Genomic DNA, 13,546 nt, shown 5'->3' with positions numbered 1-13,546 from the left:
TACTTCTACATACTTTTTAATTCTTAGTAGTTATAATTTTGTTCTTGGTTTTGTATTTTGGGATGTGCAGCGTTCAGGACACCTCACAACACCCGTGTCCGAGCCCAGGCCTCCAGTCTGCAAAGTGCACATTTTAATCCTTTGAGTATCCCTCTCCCAAGCCCTAAGTCTTAATTATTCACATTTCATTTTTCTTTCTTTTTTTTTTTTCGCTTTTTGGGTCACACCTGACAACGCACAGGGGTTACTCCTAGATCATGAACTCAGAAATTACTCCTGGCGGTGCTCGGGGGACCATATGAGACCCGGGTCGGCCGCATGCAAGGCAAACACCCTACCTGCTGTGCTAATACTCCAGCCCTCACATTTCATTTTTCATAGCCAATTTTTATCTAAAATATTGGTACAGGCAGAGCGAGAGTACAGCGGGTCGGGTGCTTGCCTTCCATGTATCCAACTTGGGTTCAATCCTGACACCACATGTGCTCCCCTGAGCCCCACCAGTAGTGATCCCTGAACTGAGAACCTGGAATAAGCCCTGAGCACCACCAGGCAGGGCCTAAAAGAACCAAATTAAACAAATGGCATAATTACCATGAATTGACACACTTGGCCAATTTTGAGTGAATTTAAGGTTTGAGAATGATGGTGATGTTTTTCTGAAACTGCCATTTATCCCTGTTCAAATATTTCCTGAGAACTTAGATTACCCGTTCTCTATCATAAAAATTTATAACCTCCATATCTGTGGAACTCTCATTTCAGCAACAGTCCCTTAGTTCATGACAAGGCCTATCACACACAACAGAGACCCGACTCTGCCCTTAGTCTTCTTTAACTGCACAGCCACAGAGACATCATGGTTTGACTTTTTATTTTATTGGGTTTTGGGCCCTCACCTAGCAGTGTTGGAGCTATTTTTGGTTCAGTGCTCAAAGGCTGTTCCTAGTGATGCTGTGACCTGGGAATCACAAAGCAGGTATTCAAGCCCTTGAGCTATACGCCCAGCTCTGATTTGACTTTTTAATCCCAGAAAAGGCAGAAAAAAACAATTGTTTTGATTAAAATATTAATGAGGAACCTGAGTGATAGTACAGTGGGTAAGGTGTTTGCCTTGCACGTGGCCTACCCAGATTTGATCCCCAGCATCCTATATGGTCCCCCGAGCACCAACGGGAATGATCCCTGGGTAAAGAGCCAGGAGTAACCCCTGAGTATTGTCTGGTGTTACCCCAAAACAAACAAACAAAAATGAGCAAAATATTAATGAAACTGTAAAGGGCATACTTTGCTAACAGAACATACCAATTTGTATACATGGTTATATTCTCTCACAGGAAGTCTCTGGAAATGAGATCAGTCACCTGGGACTGACTGAAGAGATGCTGAGGGATCCAGGCACATGCCTTGTACACGGCTAACCCCGTGAGCACCGCAAGGAGTAATCTTTGTGTATTCAGCCAGGTATGACCCAAAAACCAAATTAGAAAGGGGGGAAAGAAAACGAGAACACCTAAAGAAAGTGTTATGTGACAATTAAGTTTCCTTGATTTTGTCTCGAAAAAGTTTTACCTCGTCAAATCCAGCAGCTTGCAAATCTTGAAGCATTTGGGGGTTGACTTCTGCAGAACACCGGGAGGAAGAATTTGTTTCATTGGCAAATGGCAGTAGAGAGTTTCGAATTTCTAGCAAGGCTTTATGATGCATCCCGAATTTGGGAGGATTTCTGACTTGTCGAGGATCTTCAGTTAACATCTTACTCATGTTATGTTCGGCCTTCGCTGCATCCGATGGTCTGGATAAATTTCTAAGAGATTCCCGAATTTCTTGTAACATTTGCCTGCTGCTGCCAGTGTAGTTACTGGCAGGAAAGGTCTTAGGCCTCATCTGTCTATAACCTTCGGGCTTTTCACTCCTCTTCATGAAAACATCTATATGTATATAATCCACACAAAGGACTTCTTTAAGAGCTACTTGATAAATCCACAGCTTTGTCCTGAGCAGAACAGAAAAGATCCTTCACAGAAGTTTCCGGTACTGTTTACAATCAATATAATTAATCCTAAAAGGGAAACAGAAGAAATAAAAGTTTGAAAAAGATTAACTGATAAGAGTCATACAATAAACACTGGGAATAGGGATGTCGGGGAAGAAAGGACTCTACTAGCATAAGAGTTAGAGATCTTGGTTTCATTATTAATGTTTACTACATGATTAAGGCAAGTTCCTAAACCTTACTGTGCTGACCTCTACTCCATAAAATTACCTCCTCTAGTAAACAGTTGTCAGGATAACAAGGGTGCTCAGGATTTATTCCAAGCCTCAAACTCTGGGCTCACTCTTTATTTATTTATTTTTAGGTCACACCTGGAGATGCTCAGGGGTTACTCCTGGCTCTGCACTCAGGAATTACCCGTGGCGATGCTCAGGGTACCATATGGGATGGTGGGAATCGAACCCGGGTCAGCTGCGTGCAAGACAAACGCCCTATCCACCGTGCTATCACTCCAGCCCTGTCCGGGTTCACTCTTAGAGGTGCTCGGGAGACCGTATGAAATGTCAGGGATCAAATGTAGGTCAGCAGCATGCAAGGTTAGCACCTTACCCACTGCACTATCTCTTTAGTCCTAACAATCAAAAATTAATAAATATTAAGGACCTAGAATGATAGTACAAGGGGTAGAGCACTTACCTTGCAATAGGCAGACCCAGGTTAGATCCCCAGCACCCTATATGTTCCTCCACACCCCCGTGAGGAGTGATCCCTGAGCACCAAGCCAGGAGTAAAGTCCTGAGCACTGCAAGGTAAGAACCTCCCCAAAAAGGATTTAAGATTTTTAAAAAAACTTTATATGATTTCTTTAGTAAGCATCTGAAGTATATATAGGATTAAAGTGAACAAAACTATACACAACCTCTTGGTTGAGAAGACATTTCAAAGCATTGCATGCAGGGGCTGGAGAGATAGTACAGCAGGTAGGGCATTTGCCTTGCACGCGGTCGACCCAGGTTCGATTCCCAGCATCCCATATAGTCCCCTGAGCACTGCCAGAAATAATTCCTGAATGCAAAGTCAGGAGTAAACCCTGTGTATCACCAGGTGTGGCCCAAAAAGCAAAAAAAGAAAAGAAAAAGAAAAGGAAAAAAGCTTTGCATGCAGGAACACTGGGTTCCACCCTTGGTATCACATAATTTCCTGAACACCACCCTTGAGCACTAAGCCAGGGGTGGTCCCAGAGCCCTCCAAACAGACAATCTCTCAATACCAATTTCACCTAGCAGCTCCAATTTTCGATTTCACAGGCTAGAATTTAAGTCCAAGACTTCTGGTACAGGCTTGCTCTTCAAGCCCGGGTGCTCCCTTGCTTGTCTCTGGGCTGCTTCTGCCTGCCTATTTCTCCTCTGGAGAACCCTGTGTTTTCTCTTGATCATATACTTCTCTCTTTCTCCCCCTTCACATCTTTCCAGCTAAGTTTCAATAAAAACTTTTTTATTTTGCTTCACAAAAAAAAAAAATAGATTTATGGGACAGAGAAATAGTACAGTGTGTAGGGGGCCTGCCGTGCATGCAGCCAACTAGGGTTCAATCCCCAGCACCCATCCGGTCCCCTGAGCACAGGCAGGAGTGATCCTAAGCTCAGAGTAAGCCCTGAGTACGATGTAGCCCCCCCCCAAAAACAAAACAAAACAAAACAAGAAAGATTTTTCAAGCTCAGAAAACAACTTCTGTCTTAAAAACAGATGAGTTTATGGGGCCGGAAAGTAAGGCTTACTCTCAGTAAAGGTACCTACCCTGGAAGCAGCCAATCCAGTCTGATCCCTAGAACCCCATATGACTTCCCAAGCCCCACCAGAGAGATCCCTGAGTACAGAGCTAGGATTAAAGTCCTAAGCAATGCCCATATGACCCCCCATCAGAAACAAAAATCTTATAGTGTATTTTACTATTTATATAAAAAAATTCCATCCTTGCTGAAAAATTCAAATACTATATAATTACATAAAGTAGAAGTTCTATATAAGTCACCTCCCACAATATAAAGAATCATTGTAGACCAAAACAAAAAACGGCGTCCCAAAAACATCCACCGCCTAATCCTGGGATTCTGTAAATTTCAGTTTATTTGGAGAAAGGGATTTGCTGATGTCATAAAGTTAAGGGTCTTGAGATGGGAGGACTGCACGGATCACCCAGAAGAGCAGACAGCAGTTACAAGAGTCCCTGTGAGAGGCCGAGGGAGACTTGCTGTGGAGATAACTGAGGCACAGAGGTGAGAACAATTTGACTGAGGGGGCTGGATGGGGTGGTGTGGCAGAGGAGAAGGAGGCTAAGGAATGCCAGTTGGGGACCAGTACCTACTGGATTTGGGGCCCTCAGAGCTGTGAGAGAATGCTGTGTGTTCAAAGCCATCAAGTTTGGGCCAGAGGAATAGTATTGTGGGTAAGGCATTTATTTGCCTTGCACACCTGACCCGGGTTCACTACCTGGCACTCCCATATGGTCCCCCGAGCACTGCCAGGAGTGATCTCAGAGCACAGAGGCAGGAATATGCCCTGAGCACCACTGAGTGTGGCCCAAAACAAAACATATTCCGGGGATATGGTGCCGCCAGCAAGTTAACCAGTACCTGCATGGCGAGTGCATCAGCCGCCTGATGGTGCCTCCAGGCTTCCTAATACCCCCAAATTGCTGCTGTGCCTTTGGCTGAACCCAAACAACTTGGGACTAAGTTTATTAAGAAATTAAAGAGCCAAAAAAGTTAGGTATGTGGGAGCCACAACCACAAACCACCTCTGGCTTAGCTATACAAACTCACTTATTGGCCTTATTTCAGAGACCCATAAATAAATCTCAAAAGAGATTAAAAGCTGCAGTTAACCTCAGACACGAGCATGGCAGAACAGACTGGGGTAAATCGGAGGGGGTGGGTTACTCTGGGGCCCGCCCAAGCAGAGTCCCCAATAGCCACTTGCTTCCACGATCCAAAGTCGCCGTCATTCCTCCCGGCCTGACTCCACTGTTTTCAGGACAGACCTCACCAAGATACAATCTGCTGAAAATTTGGGTATGCAGGTTTTGTGACTGAAATCTCCAGATTTTTGCAGAGTCAGGATGGGCTACCTCCCCCCCACTTCCCAATAGTCCCGGAAGCACTGGCAGTCACCCCAGAACCAACTCTGGTGCCACCATGTAAGTTCTACTACCAGCCTTGCTTCAGAGACCCACAAAAAAGATGTCGAAAGAGACCAAAGGCCGCAGTTACTCTTCGACCCATGCATGGCTAAACTGGCCAGGGTAAATCAGAGAAGGGGCGTGGATTGTCCTGGGGCCTGATCAAGAAGAGCCCCTTGTAGTCACTTGCTTCCACAATCCAAATTCGCCACTGTACCCCCAGCCTGACTCCACCATCTCAGGGCGGACCTCACCAAGATATAATCTGCTTTAAATTTGGGCAAGCAGGTTTTGTGACTGAAATCTCCAGGTTCAATCGGGGTCAGGATGGGCTATCTCCCCCCACACCTCCCTGTACTTTCGGAAGACTCAGTATTCACATCCACACCCCAAAGTGGCCACCCAAATGAAATGCTACTCCAGCCTTACCGTCCCAATAAAAATACTGAATTCCCAGAACAAACACCATGACCTCTTAACACCTGTGTTGCACACCATAATGCACGAAAGGAAAAGGAGAAAGAGAGAGAATAAGAAGGAAAGTACCTCCCATAGAGGGAGGCTGGAGGTTGATTGGAAAATGGGAACATTGTTGGTGGGAGGGTGCTGGATCACTGTATGACCAAAACTCAATTATGAACAGCTTTGCGATGGTCTATCTCACGAATATTAAATTGAAAGAATTTTTTTAATTAAAAAAAAGTAATGTGGCGTTCGTGTCCAATTCAATCAGCTTAATCAATGGCTGAATAAACAGCAGTATTCCTACGATTAAAAAAATATTCTAATTCAAATACAAAATAAACTAAAACCTACACAGCATTTCTACTTAAAGAAACCATGACGGAAGGTTCCAGACAGATAGTCTAGGAAGGGTTAAGGCACTTGCCTTGCCTGCAGCTGACCCTGGTTCATTCCCAGGCACTGCTTAATAGTCCCCTGAGCAGTGCCAAGATTGATCCCTGACCACAGAGCAAAGAGCAAGCCCTGAGTATCACAGGGAGTGATCCAAACCCCATCCCACCCTCATACACTCACTGTAAACACTGTCCTCCCATTGTTCATCGATCTGCTTGAGCGGGCCCAATAACGTCTCCATTGTGAGACTTCGTTGTTACTGTGTTTGGCATATCGAATACATCACAGGTAGTTTGCCAGGCTTCGCCATGCAGGCGAGATACTCTCGGTAGCTTCCCGGGCTCTCCGAGAGGGGCGGAGGAATCGAACTTGGTCAGACGAGCTGGCCGCACGCAAGGCAAGTGCCCTACCGCTGTGCTATCACTCCAACCCCCATACACTCAAAAAGCCCTATTTTTTACCATAGTGATTAGAAGAAATCTAATACTGGAGGCTCAAGAAAACAGAGAAAGGTGTTCTCTCTCTCTCTCTCTCTCTCGGCTCAAGAAAACAGAGAAACGTGTTCTCTCTCTTTCTCTCTCTGTTTATATTTGGGGGTGCCCATCCCTGGTAATGTTCACAGGCAACTCCTGGCTTGGGGATTGCTCCATGAGTTACTGAGGACAAAACTCAGGCGTCCAGCTTGCAAAGCATATGCTCCAGTCCTCTGGCCAAAGTGACAAGGAGCCTACTTAACCTGTAGTTGTATGAAGAGTTTGGAAAAAGGATTCATCTTAGATATGTGTATTAGCTGCCACTGGTTGTTTGGCAATGTACAGATAAACAGTAAGGTCAGAAAAGAGCCACCATTTGTGGCTTTGGTTTTTGTGGGAGGGCACAGCTGCTGGTGCTCAGGGGTTACTCCAGGAGGGCTTGGGGGACCATAGAGGATGCCAGAGATCAAACTTGGGTCGGCCATATGCAAGGCAAGAAACCAACCCACTGTACTATCTCTCTGGCCACTGTTTTGCAAGCAGAAATACAAAGGTAGACGCAGTGCAGAAATGCAGTCTTTTGGGGCCAGAGGATAGTCCTGTGTGGACCAAACACAAAACAAAACAAAACCAAAAAACAGAAATGTAATCTCGAAGTGTCGGAAATTCAGCTTACTTCTAGACTCCAAACAGCAAGAGATGGGATTAAAAGGCTGAGAACAGATCTGGGTTGAATTCCCGGCACTCCATATGGTCCCCCGAGCCCCATCAGGCGTGATCCCTGAGCAGATTTCTAAGTAAGTCCTGAGCATATTGGGTATGGCCGCCTCCCAAAAATGACTGAGAACAGACACCGTCTGAACTCTCTTACCTGACTGACACACCCTCTCAAATCTTTGGATGAGGTTACTAACTCATGAACTTTACTTATGGCTGTTGATATATGGGACTGACTGGAACTAAATACAACAGAGCATAGTAACTTTGAGACTACTCTTGTTAAAAAATTGTTTTCAGGGGCTGGAGCAATAGTACAGCAAGTAGGGAGTTTGCCTTGCACACAGCTGACCTGGGTTCGATTCCTAGCATTCCATATGGTCCCCCGAGCACTGCCTGGAGTAATTCCTGAGTGCATAAGCCAGGAATAACCCCTGTGCATCATTGGGTGTGACCCCCCCCAAAAAATGGTTTTCAGACAATTTAAGTTCAGACTAAAAAAAAAGCTGTGACACTGGAAGCGTAAGTACTGTAAGTATATAGGAATTAAAGTGTCTGCTTTGTGTGCTCTGTTCGATTCCAGGCTTTGCATGCATGGTCACCCAAGCACCAAAGGGAATGTCCCTTGAGTACAGAGCTGGGAGTAGCCCCCGAACATCTCCAGAAGTGGTTGGAAGCCCCCACCACCAGGGAAAAAAAGACTTAACTACCCAATTTCTTTTCCTAAAAAGGGTCACACGTGATGATGCTTCTGGGGTCACTCCTGGCTCTGCACTCAGGAATTACTCCTGGCAGTGCTCCAGGGAACATATGGGATGTTGGAGATCGAACCCGGGTCAGGCAAGTGCAATGCAAACATCCTCCCTGCTATAATATCACTCTGGCCCCCAAGTTCTACAAAAAATAGCTGAGAAAAATTTACATAATTCCTAGAGGGAAATGTCACCCAAAGTTCACATTTCTCTCTTATCCACAGTTCAGAGCACGGAAAGAATATCCAGGAGCTTCTCAGAGAGCAATGGCCAAGGGTCAGAGAATAAGAGGAGAGAGACGGCTCTAAAGGCTGGAGCACGTGCTGAAAATGCTCGAGTCCCAAGTTCGGATCTCTGGCACTCCTGGTCACTTCCACCACCGGTAGATGAAACAGTTCCTTGAAGATAACTGAACCAAGGTCCTCAAATAATCTGGTCTGGAGCTACAGCACAGTGGTAGGCCTTGCATGCGGCTGACCCAGGTTCGATTCCTCCGCCCCTCTTGGAGAGCCCGGCAAGCTACTGAGAGTATCTCGCCCGCAGGGCAGAGCCTGCCAAGCTCCCAGTGATGTATCTGATACGCCAAACACAGTAACAAGTGTCACAATGGAGACGTTACTGGCCCGCTGGAGCAAATCGATGAACAACGGGAGGACAGTGACAGTGACTTCCTGGTCTGGTTACTGGAAAGCCAAGATCAATCTGGAGGAAGAATTCAAAATTTATATAAAAATGGGTAATAGTGCTTGTAAATGATCCTGCCCCCATGTTCTGGCACTGTGTACTGTGGTCAGTGTTAGGTGAGAGAGAGACAACTTCACAGAGACATTACTGGCCCCAGACTCTAGCTCCTGCCGCTCGAGACCATTAAGCTAGTGAAAGAACAACACAGTACCGTAAGTGTCCAGCTGCAAAAAGCACAGTGTGTTCTTGATTCCAAGAATCATGCTTTTCCACATTCTACTAGTTCAAGAACTAAGTAATCTTAAAATCATTATTAAAAAGATGTCATGGGGCTGTAGAGAAAGGGGTTAAGATGCTTGCTCTGCACGCACCAACCTCCGTGCAATCCTCAGTTCTGCAGAGAGTGAGTCCATGGAGCACAGCCAGCAGTGATGCCTAAGAACAGAGCCACGAGTAGCCCCTGAGCACCTCCAGGTTTGCCCTCCCTTGCCCCACCCCAATAAAGATCTGTCAGAGCTCCAAAGCAAAGAAGTACTAAAACAGCAGACAGGCCAGATGATACAAGAGGTAAGGCACTTGCCTTGCATGCACCTATGGTAGCCGTGAGCCTGGTTTGAACTGCCAGCACCACATTTGGTGCCCTGTGCATGCTGGGAGACATCGGGAGCAAAAAGCCAGGAATAGTCCCCAAGCACTGCCAGGTGTGGCCCGGAAACAAACAAAACAGCAGACAATGCACATACCCAACCCGATCATAAACAAAGGCAAACTTTATTATTCAATTACATTATTTTATTTGGCAGCACCATCTAGTTAAATTTAGAGCCTTGATTAATGCTCAAAATGTCTTCAAAGATTCCATTTTAATGTAGCATTATGTGCTCGGAGACTGTCACCCAATAGGTAATGCAATTAAAGGCATAAACAACTGACAAGTTTAGGCAAGATCACAAAAATTTCAAAAGTAAAAGCACAAACATAAAACATCTGTCTAAACCTTTTGAGTTACCCTCAATTTTCAGAAAAACACGGCTTACTTTCCAGCACCAACTCCCTCAGCTAAGATAAAAACAAATCTAAGAATTTAAGGAAAACGGAAAGGACGACAAAAGTCTCCAAATACTTCAAAATTATAAACGCAACCACAAAGACAATTAGGCTCAAGTTAATTAAGATTAGGAAAAGTAGCAACACACCATGAAATTAAGTGCTAATTGCCCCAAGTAATTCAGCAGAATCCCAGAACATGGACGTGAGTGAGACTCAGTCAGACTCAGGCTGGAGACAGCACAGTGGGAGGGAGCTGCCTGAATGTGGCCAAGCCCTGGCACCCACACACGGTGCCCTGAGCACCACCAGGAGTGATCCTGAGTGCAGAACCAGAAGGAAGCCCTGAGCAACACAGGGTGGCCGAAGGGCTTGTTATTTTTTTGGTCTTAGAAACACACACACACACACACACACACACACACACACTCATATATTCAAATGGGTAAATGAATACTGTAGCACTGCAGCACTGTCCTCCCGTTTTCATAGATGATTTGCTCGAGCTGGTCCAGTAACGTCTCCATAGTGTGACTTGTTGGTACTGTGTTTGGCATATCGAATACATCACGTCAGGGGTAGCATGCCCGGCAAGCTAAGCTACCGAGAGTATCTCTCCCACACGGAAATGAATACTATTGAAAGTTAATAGGAACTATGTTTCTTTCCCCTAAGAATTATTAAACTACTGACTACTAATTGTTACTAATTACTAAACTTTAGACTTTATGTAATGGCACCCTGGAAACAAGAAAATATAACAATTCAACACCATCTTTTTTTTCAGTATCTACATATTGCATTATACAAATGTATGATAACTTCTACTAATGGAGATTTAGGTTCTATCCATTTTTTCTCTCATCACAAACATTTTTCAACACCTTTAATATCAACTGCATTGGTAGTAATATTAACAGTTCGAAGAATGGGTGAGAATGTCAAATTCATTAAATTATGCTCCATAACTTATGTGCCTATAAAAATTCCTTCCATGTAACTAAAATCAATTAACTGAAAAATGCTGCAATTAGAGGCTGGAGAGATAGCAGTACTACAGGGAAGACTCTTGCCTTGCACGCAGCCAACAAGACAGGGTACGATTCCTATCACCACAGAGGGTTCCCCATGGCCTAACAGGCCTGCAGTGAGCTTTGACGACAGAGCCCCAAGTAAGCCTTTAGCACAGTTGGGTGTGGCCCAAAATCCAAGAGGCAAAAAAAAGCTGCATAAATATTTTGTGCATCCATTGTTGAGCTTTTCCTTCAGATAAATTCCCAGATGTAGAACTGCTGTTCCAAGAATGCACATTTAAAATTCTAGTATTTATTACCAGACTGCCTTCCAGGTGTGTTAATTGACAATTCTCCCAACAAGATATGGTCAACAGTTATTATCAAATCTCAGTCAACTCTGATAACGTGGTCTGTGAAAACCCGAACAAATTGGGACAGAGAAGTAACGCAACAGACTGGCATGTACATGGAGGACTGGGTTTGATCCTCAGCACCATCATGGCCTTGGAAGCAACAACTGGAAGCAGGCCCTGAACACCAGTGCCCGCTCAGAGGTCATTTAGAAATGCTAGCGCAAGACCCAGGGAACATGTGATGCCTGGGATGGAACCCTGGCCTGCAACAGGCAAAGCAGACGCACTCTAGCTCCTTTGAGTTATCACCAACACCCTTAAAAGAACTCCCTGATTTTGGTTTTGGTTTTGCATGTGGCAGTGACCTCAAGGGCTATTCTTGGCTCTACACTCAGGAATTCTCTTAGCAGTGCTTGGGGGACCATATGGGATGCCATGGATGGAACCCAGGTCAGCCACATGCAAGGCAAGTGCCCTACCCTCTGCACTATCACTCTGTCCCCATAAAAGAACTTGTACAGCATTAGATGCGAGGGGGCTAGTACAGAGGTGGGTAAGCTGCAGGCCTGGCACTCAGTCGACCTGGGTCCTATCCTCCACATCACATATGTTCGTTCACACATGGAATGACCCCCCGAGCATAAAGACAGTATGAATAAGCCTTGAGCACTGGTGAGTATGCCCCGCCCCCCCTCTCACACACACACACACACACACACACACACATCAACAAAAATATATGAGAACCATAGAGTACAGTGGTACAATGGTAAGGTGCTTGCCTCGCAGACGCAGCCACCCCCAATTCAATCCCAGCACACTGCATAAGGTCCCCCAGGCACCCATCACCAGGAATCATCTGTGAGCACAGACAGGAATAAGCCCTGAGGAATGCCAGTATGACCCAAGACTTTAAAAGATCAATAAAACAAATGCCTACCTCAATAAATACCGTTACTTCTAACACAAACTCACCCCCTTGTACCTTACACTCTAACCAAGAAGCCACGTAACTTTCTCTCAGTTAACATACCTTGTGCTACTCTACCTTGTTTATTCTTATCTTTTCCTTCTTTTTTTCTAAAATTTGCAATGCTGCCAATTAAACCCAAGGCCTCACTTATGCAAAGGCAAGTGCTCCACTGCTCAATTACATTCCCAGCTTTCTTCTTCTTTTTTCTTGGGGGGGGGGTCACATCCGGCAATGCTCAGGGGTTAACTCCTGGCTCCGCACTCAGAAATTACTCCTGGTGGTGGTAGGAGGACCATATGGGACGCCGGGATCAAACCCAGCTGGACCGCATGCAAGGCAAACACCCTAGCCGCTGTAATATCACTCCAGGCCCCCACAGCTCTCTTTATACCTGACAAGTTTATTACATGTAGAAATTACATCCAGAAATGGAGAGACAGTACAAGGAAGAGAGCACTTCCCTTTAACACAGTGAGCTGGGAGTCTATGCCCAGGATGACATAAGGTCCCCTGAGTCCCACAAGGAGTGACTCGTGAGAAAGAAGTAAATCCAGAGAAATTCTGGGTGTGGCCAAAAGAAAAAAAAAAAGGAAAGAAGAAAAAAAAAGAAAAAAGAGATTACACTCCTTTTATTTTTTTTTTTGAGGGGGCTGTTTGGGGCCACACCTGGTGGTACTCAGTGCTTACTCCTGATGATGGCTTAAGGATCACCCTGACAATTCTTGGGGTTCCATATTTGGTACCAAGGATCTGCTACAAGCAAGCATCTTACACTATCCTCTCCTGCACTATCTCTCTGCCTCTATACCCAGTTTTTAAAGTGTCACTCAAGAGCCTCCTTCAGGAAGATGTAACATAACTACTCACCAGCTGTTATCTTTTTAAATGCACTTTGTAAGGTTCATATAAAATCTGTTTTAATAAGGCCTAACAGTGTTTGACACAATGCTTGAATAGCACTATGCATTATCCTTGAAGAAATCTGCATACTGATGACATTCTTTTTTCTAAAAAAGAGGTGGTCAAAAGAGAAAATAATCACTGCATTTAATTTATGTCATCCAGAAAAGAGATCAAAATCATCGCCGTTTCCACCTGAAAATAAATGTCCAATGAATATTTTTTTGTGTTCTACAAAATCCTCAAGTAATCTAAGTATAACACCTAGAATGTAAACTAACCAGAGTTGGGACTGTTTCAAGGCTATTATTTTTTGTTTTCGTGTTACACCTGTCAATGCTCAATGGTTACTCCTGGCTCTGCACTCAGGAAATACTCCTGGCAGTGCCCTTGGACCATATGGGATGGACTGGTCTACCTCCTGGAAGAGAAGAGCACAGCCCAGTGTACTACCGCTCCAACCTCCAAGGCTATTTATATATATATATATAGACTAACAAGGGCTATCACTGAAAACAAAAGCAAACAAAACTCCAGTGTACTTGGCCTGGAGAGATGCTACAGCAGGTGAAACACTTGCACATAGCGCACCCTGGTTTG

At 44.9% G+C, this 13,546-nt stretch overlaps 1 protein-coding gene across 3 annotated transcripts in view; it reads right to left on the bottom strand.

Annotated features, from left to right (window-relative positions):
* The window catches only part of LATS1 (large tumor suppressor kinase 1), a 40,246-nt gene extending 27,318 nt beyond the window's left edge, over positions 1-12,928 (bottom strand). For 2 of the 3 annotated variants that reach the window (XM_056126019.1, XM_056126022.1), the window contains exon 1: positions 1,573-2,065. In XM_056126019.1, the coding sequence (XP_055981994.1) occupies positions 1,573-1,923 (351 nt within the window). In that variant the 5' untranslated portion in view covers positions 1,924-2,065. Of the gene's footprint in view, positions 1-1,572; positions 2,066-12,913 lie in introns of those variants that run through there. The other variant, XM_056126021.1, reaches the window with a different exon arrangement.
* Positions 12,929-13,546: the final 618 nt, after the last annotated feature.

The sequence above is a fragment of the Sorex fumeus genome, unplaced genomic scaffold (assembly GCF_029834395.1).
Source record: "Sorex fumeus unplaced genomic scaffold, SorFum_2.1 ptg000061l, whole genome shotgun sequence".
In the NCBI taxonomy this organism is placed as follows: Eukaryota; Metazoa; Chordata; class Mammalia; order Eulipotyphla; family Soricidae; genus Sorex; species Sorex fumeus.
The sequence above is the reverse complement of the archived record's forward strand: the minus strand, read 5'-3'. Positions and strand labels throughout refer to the sequence as shown.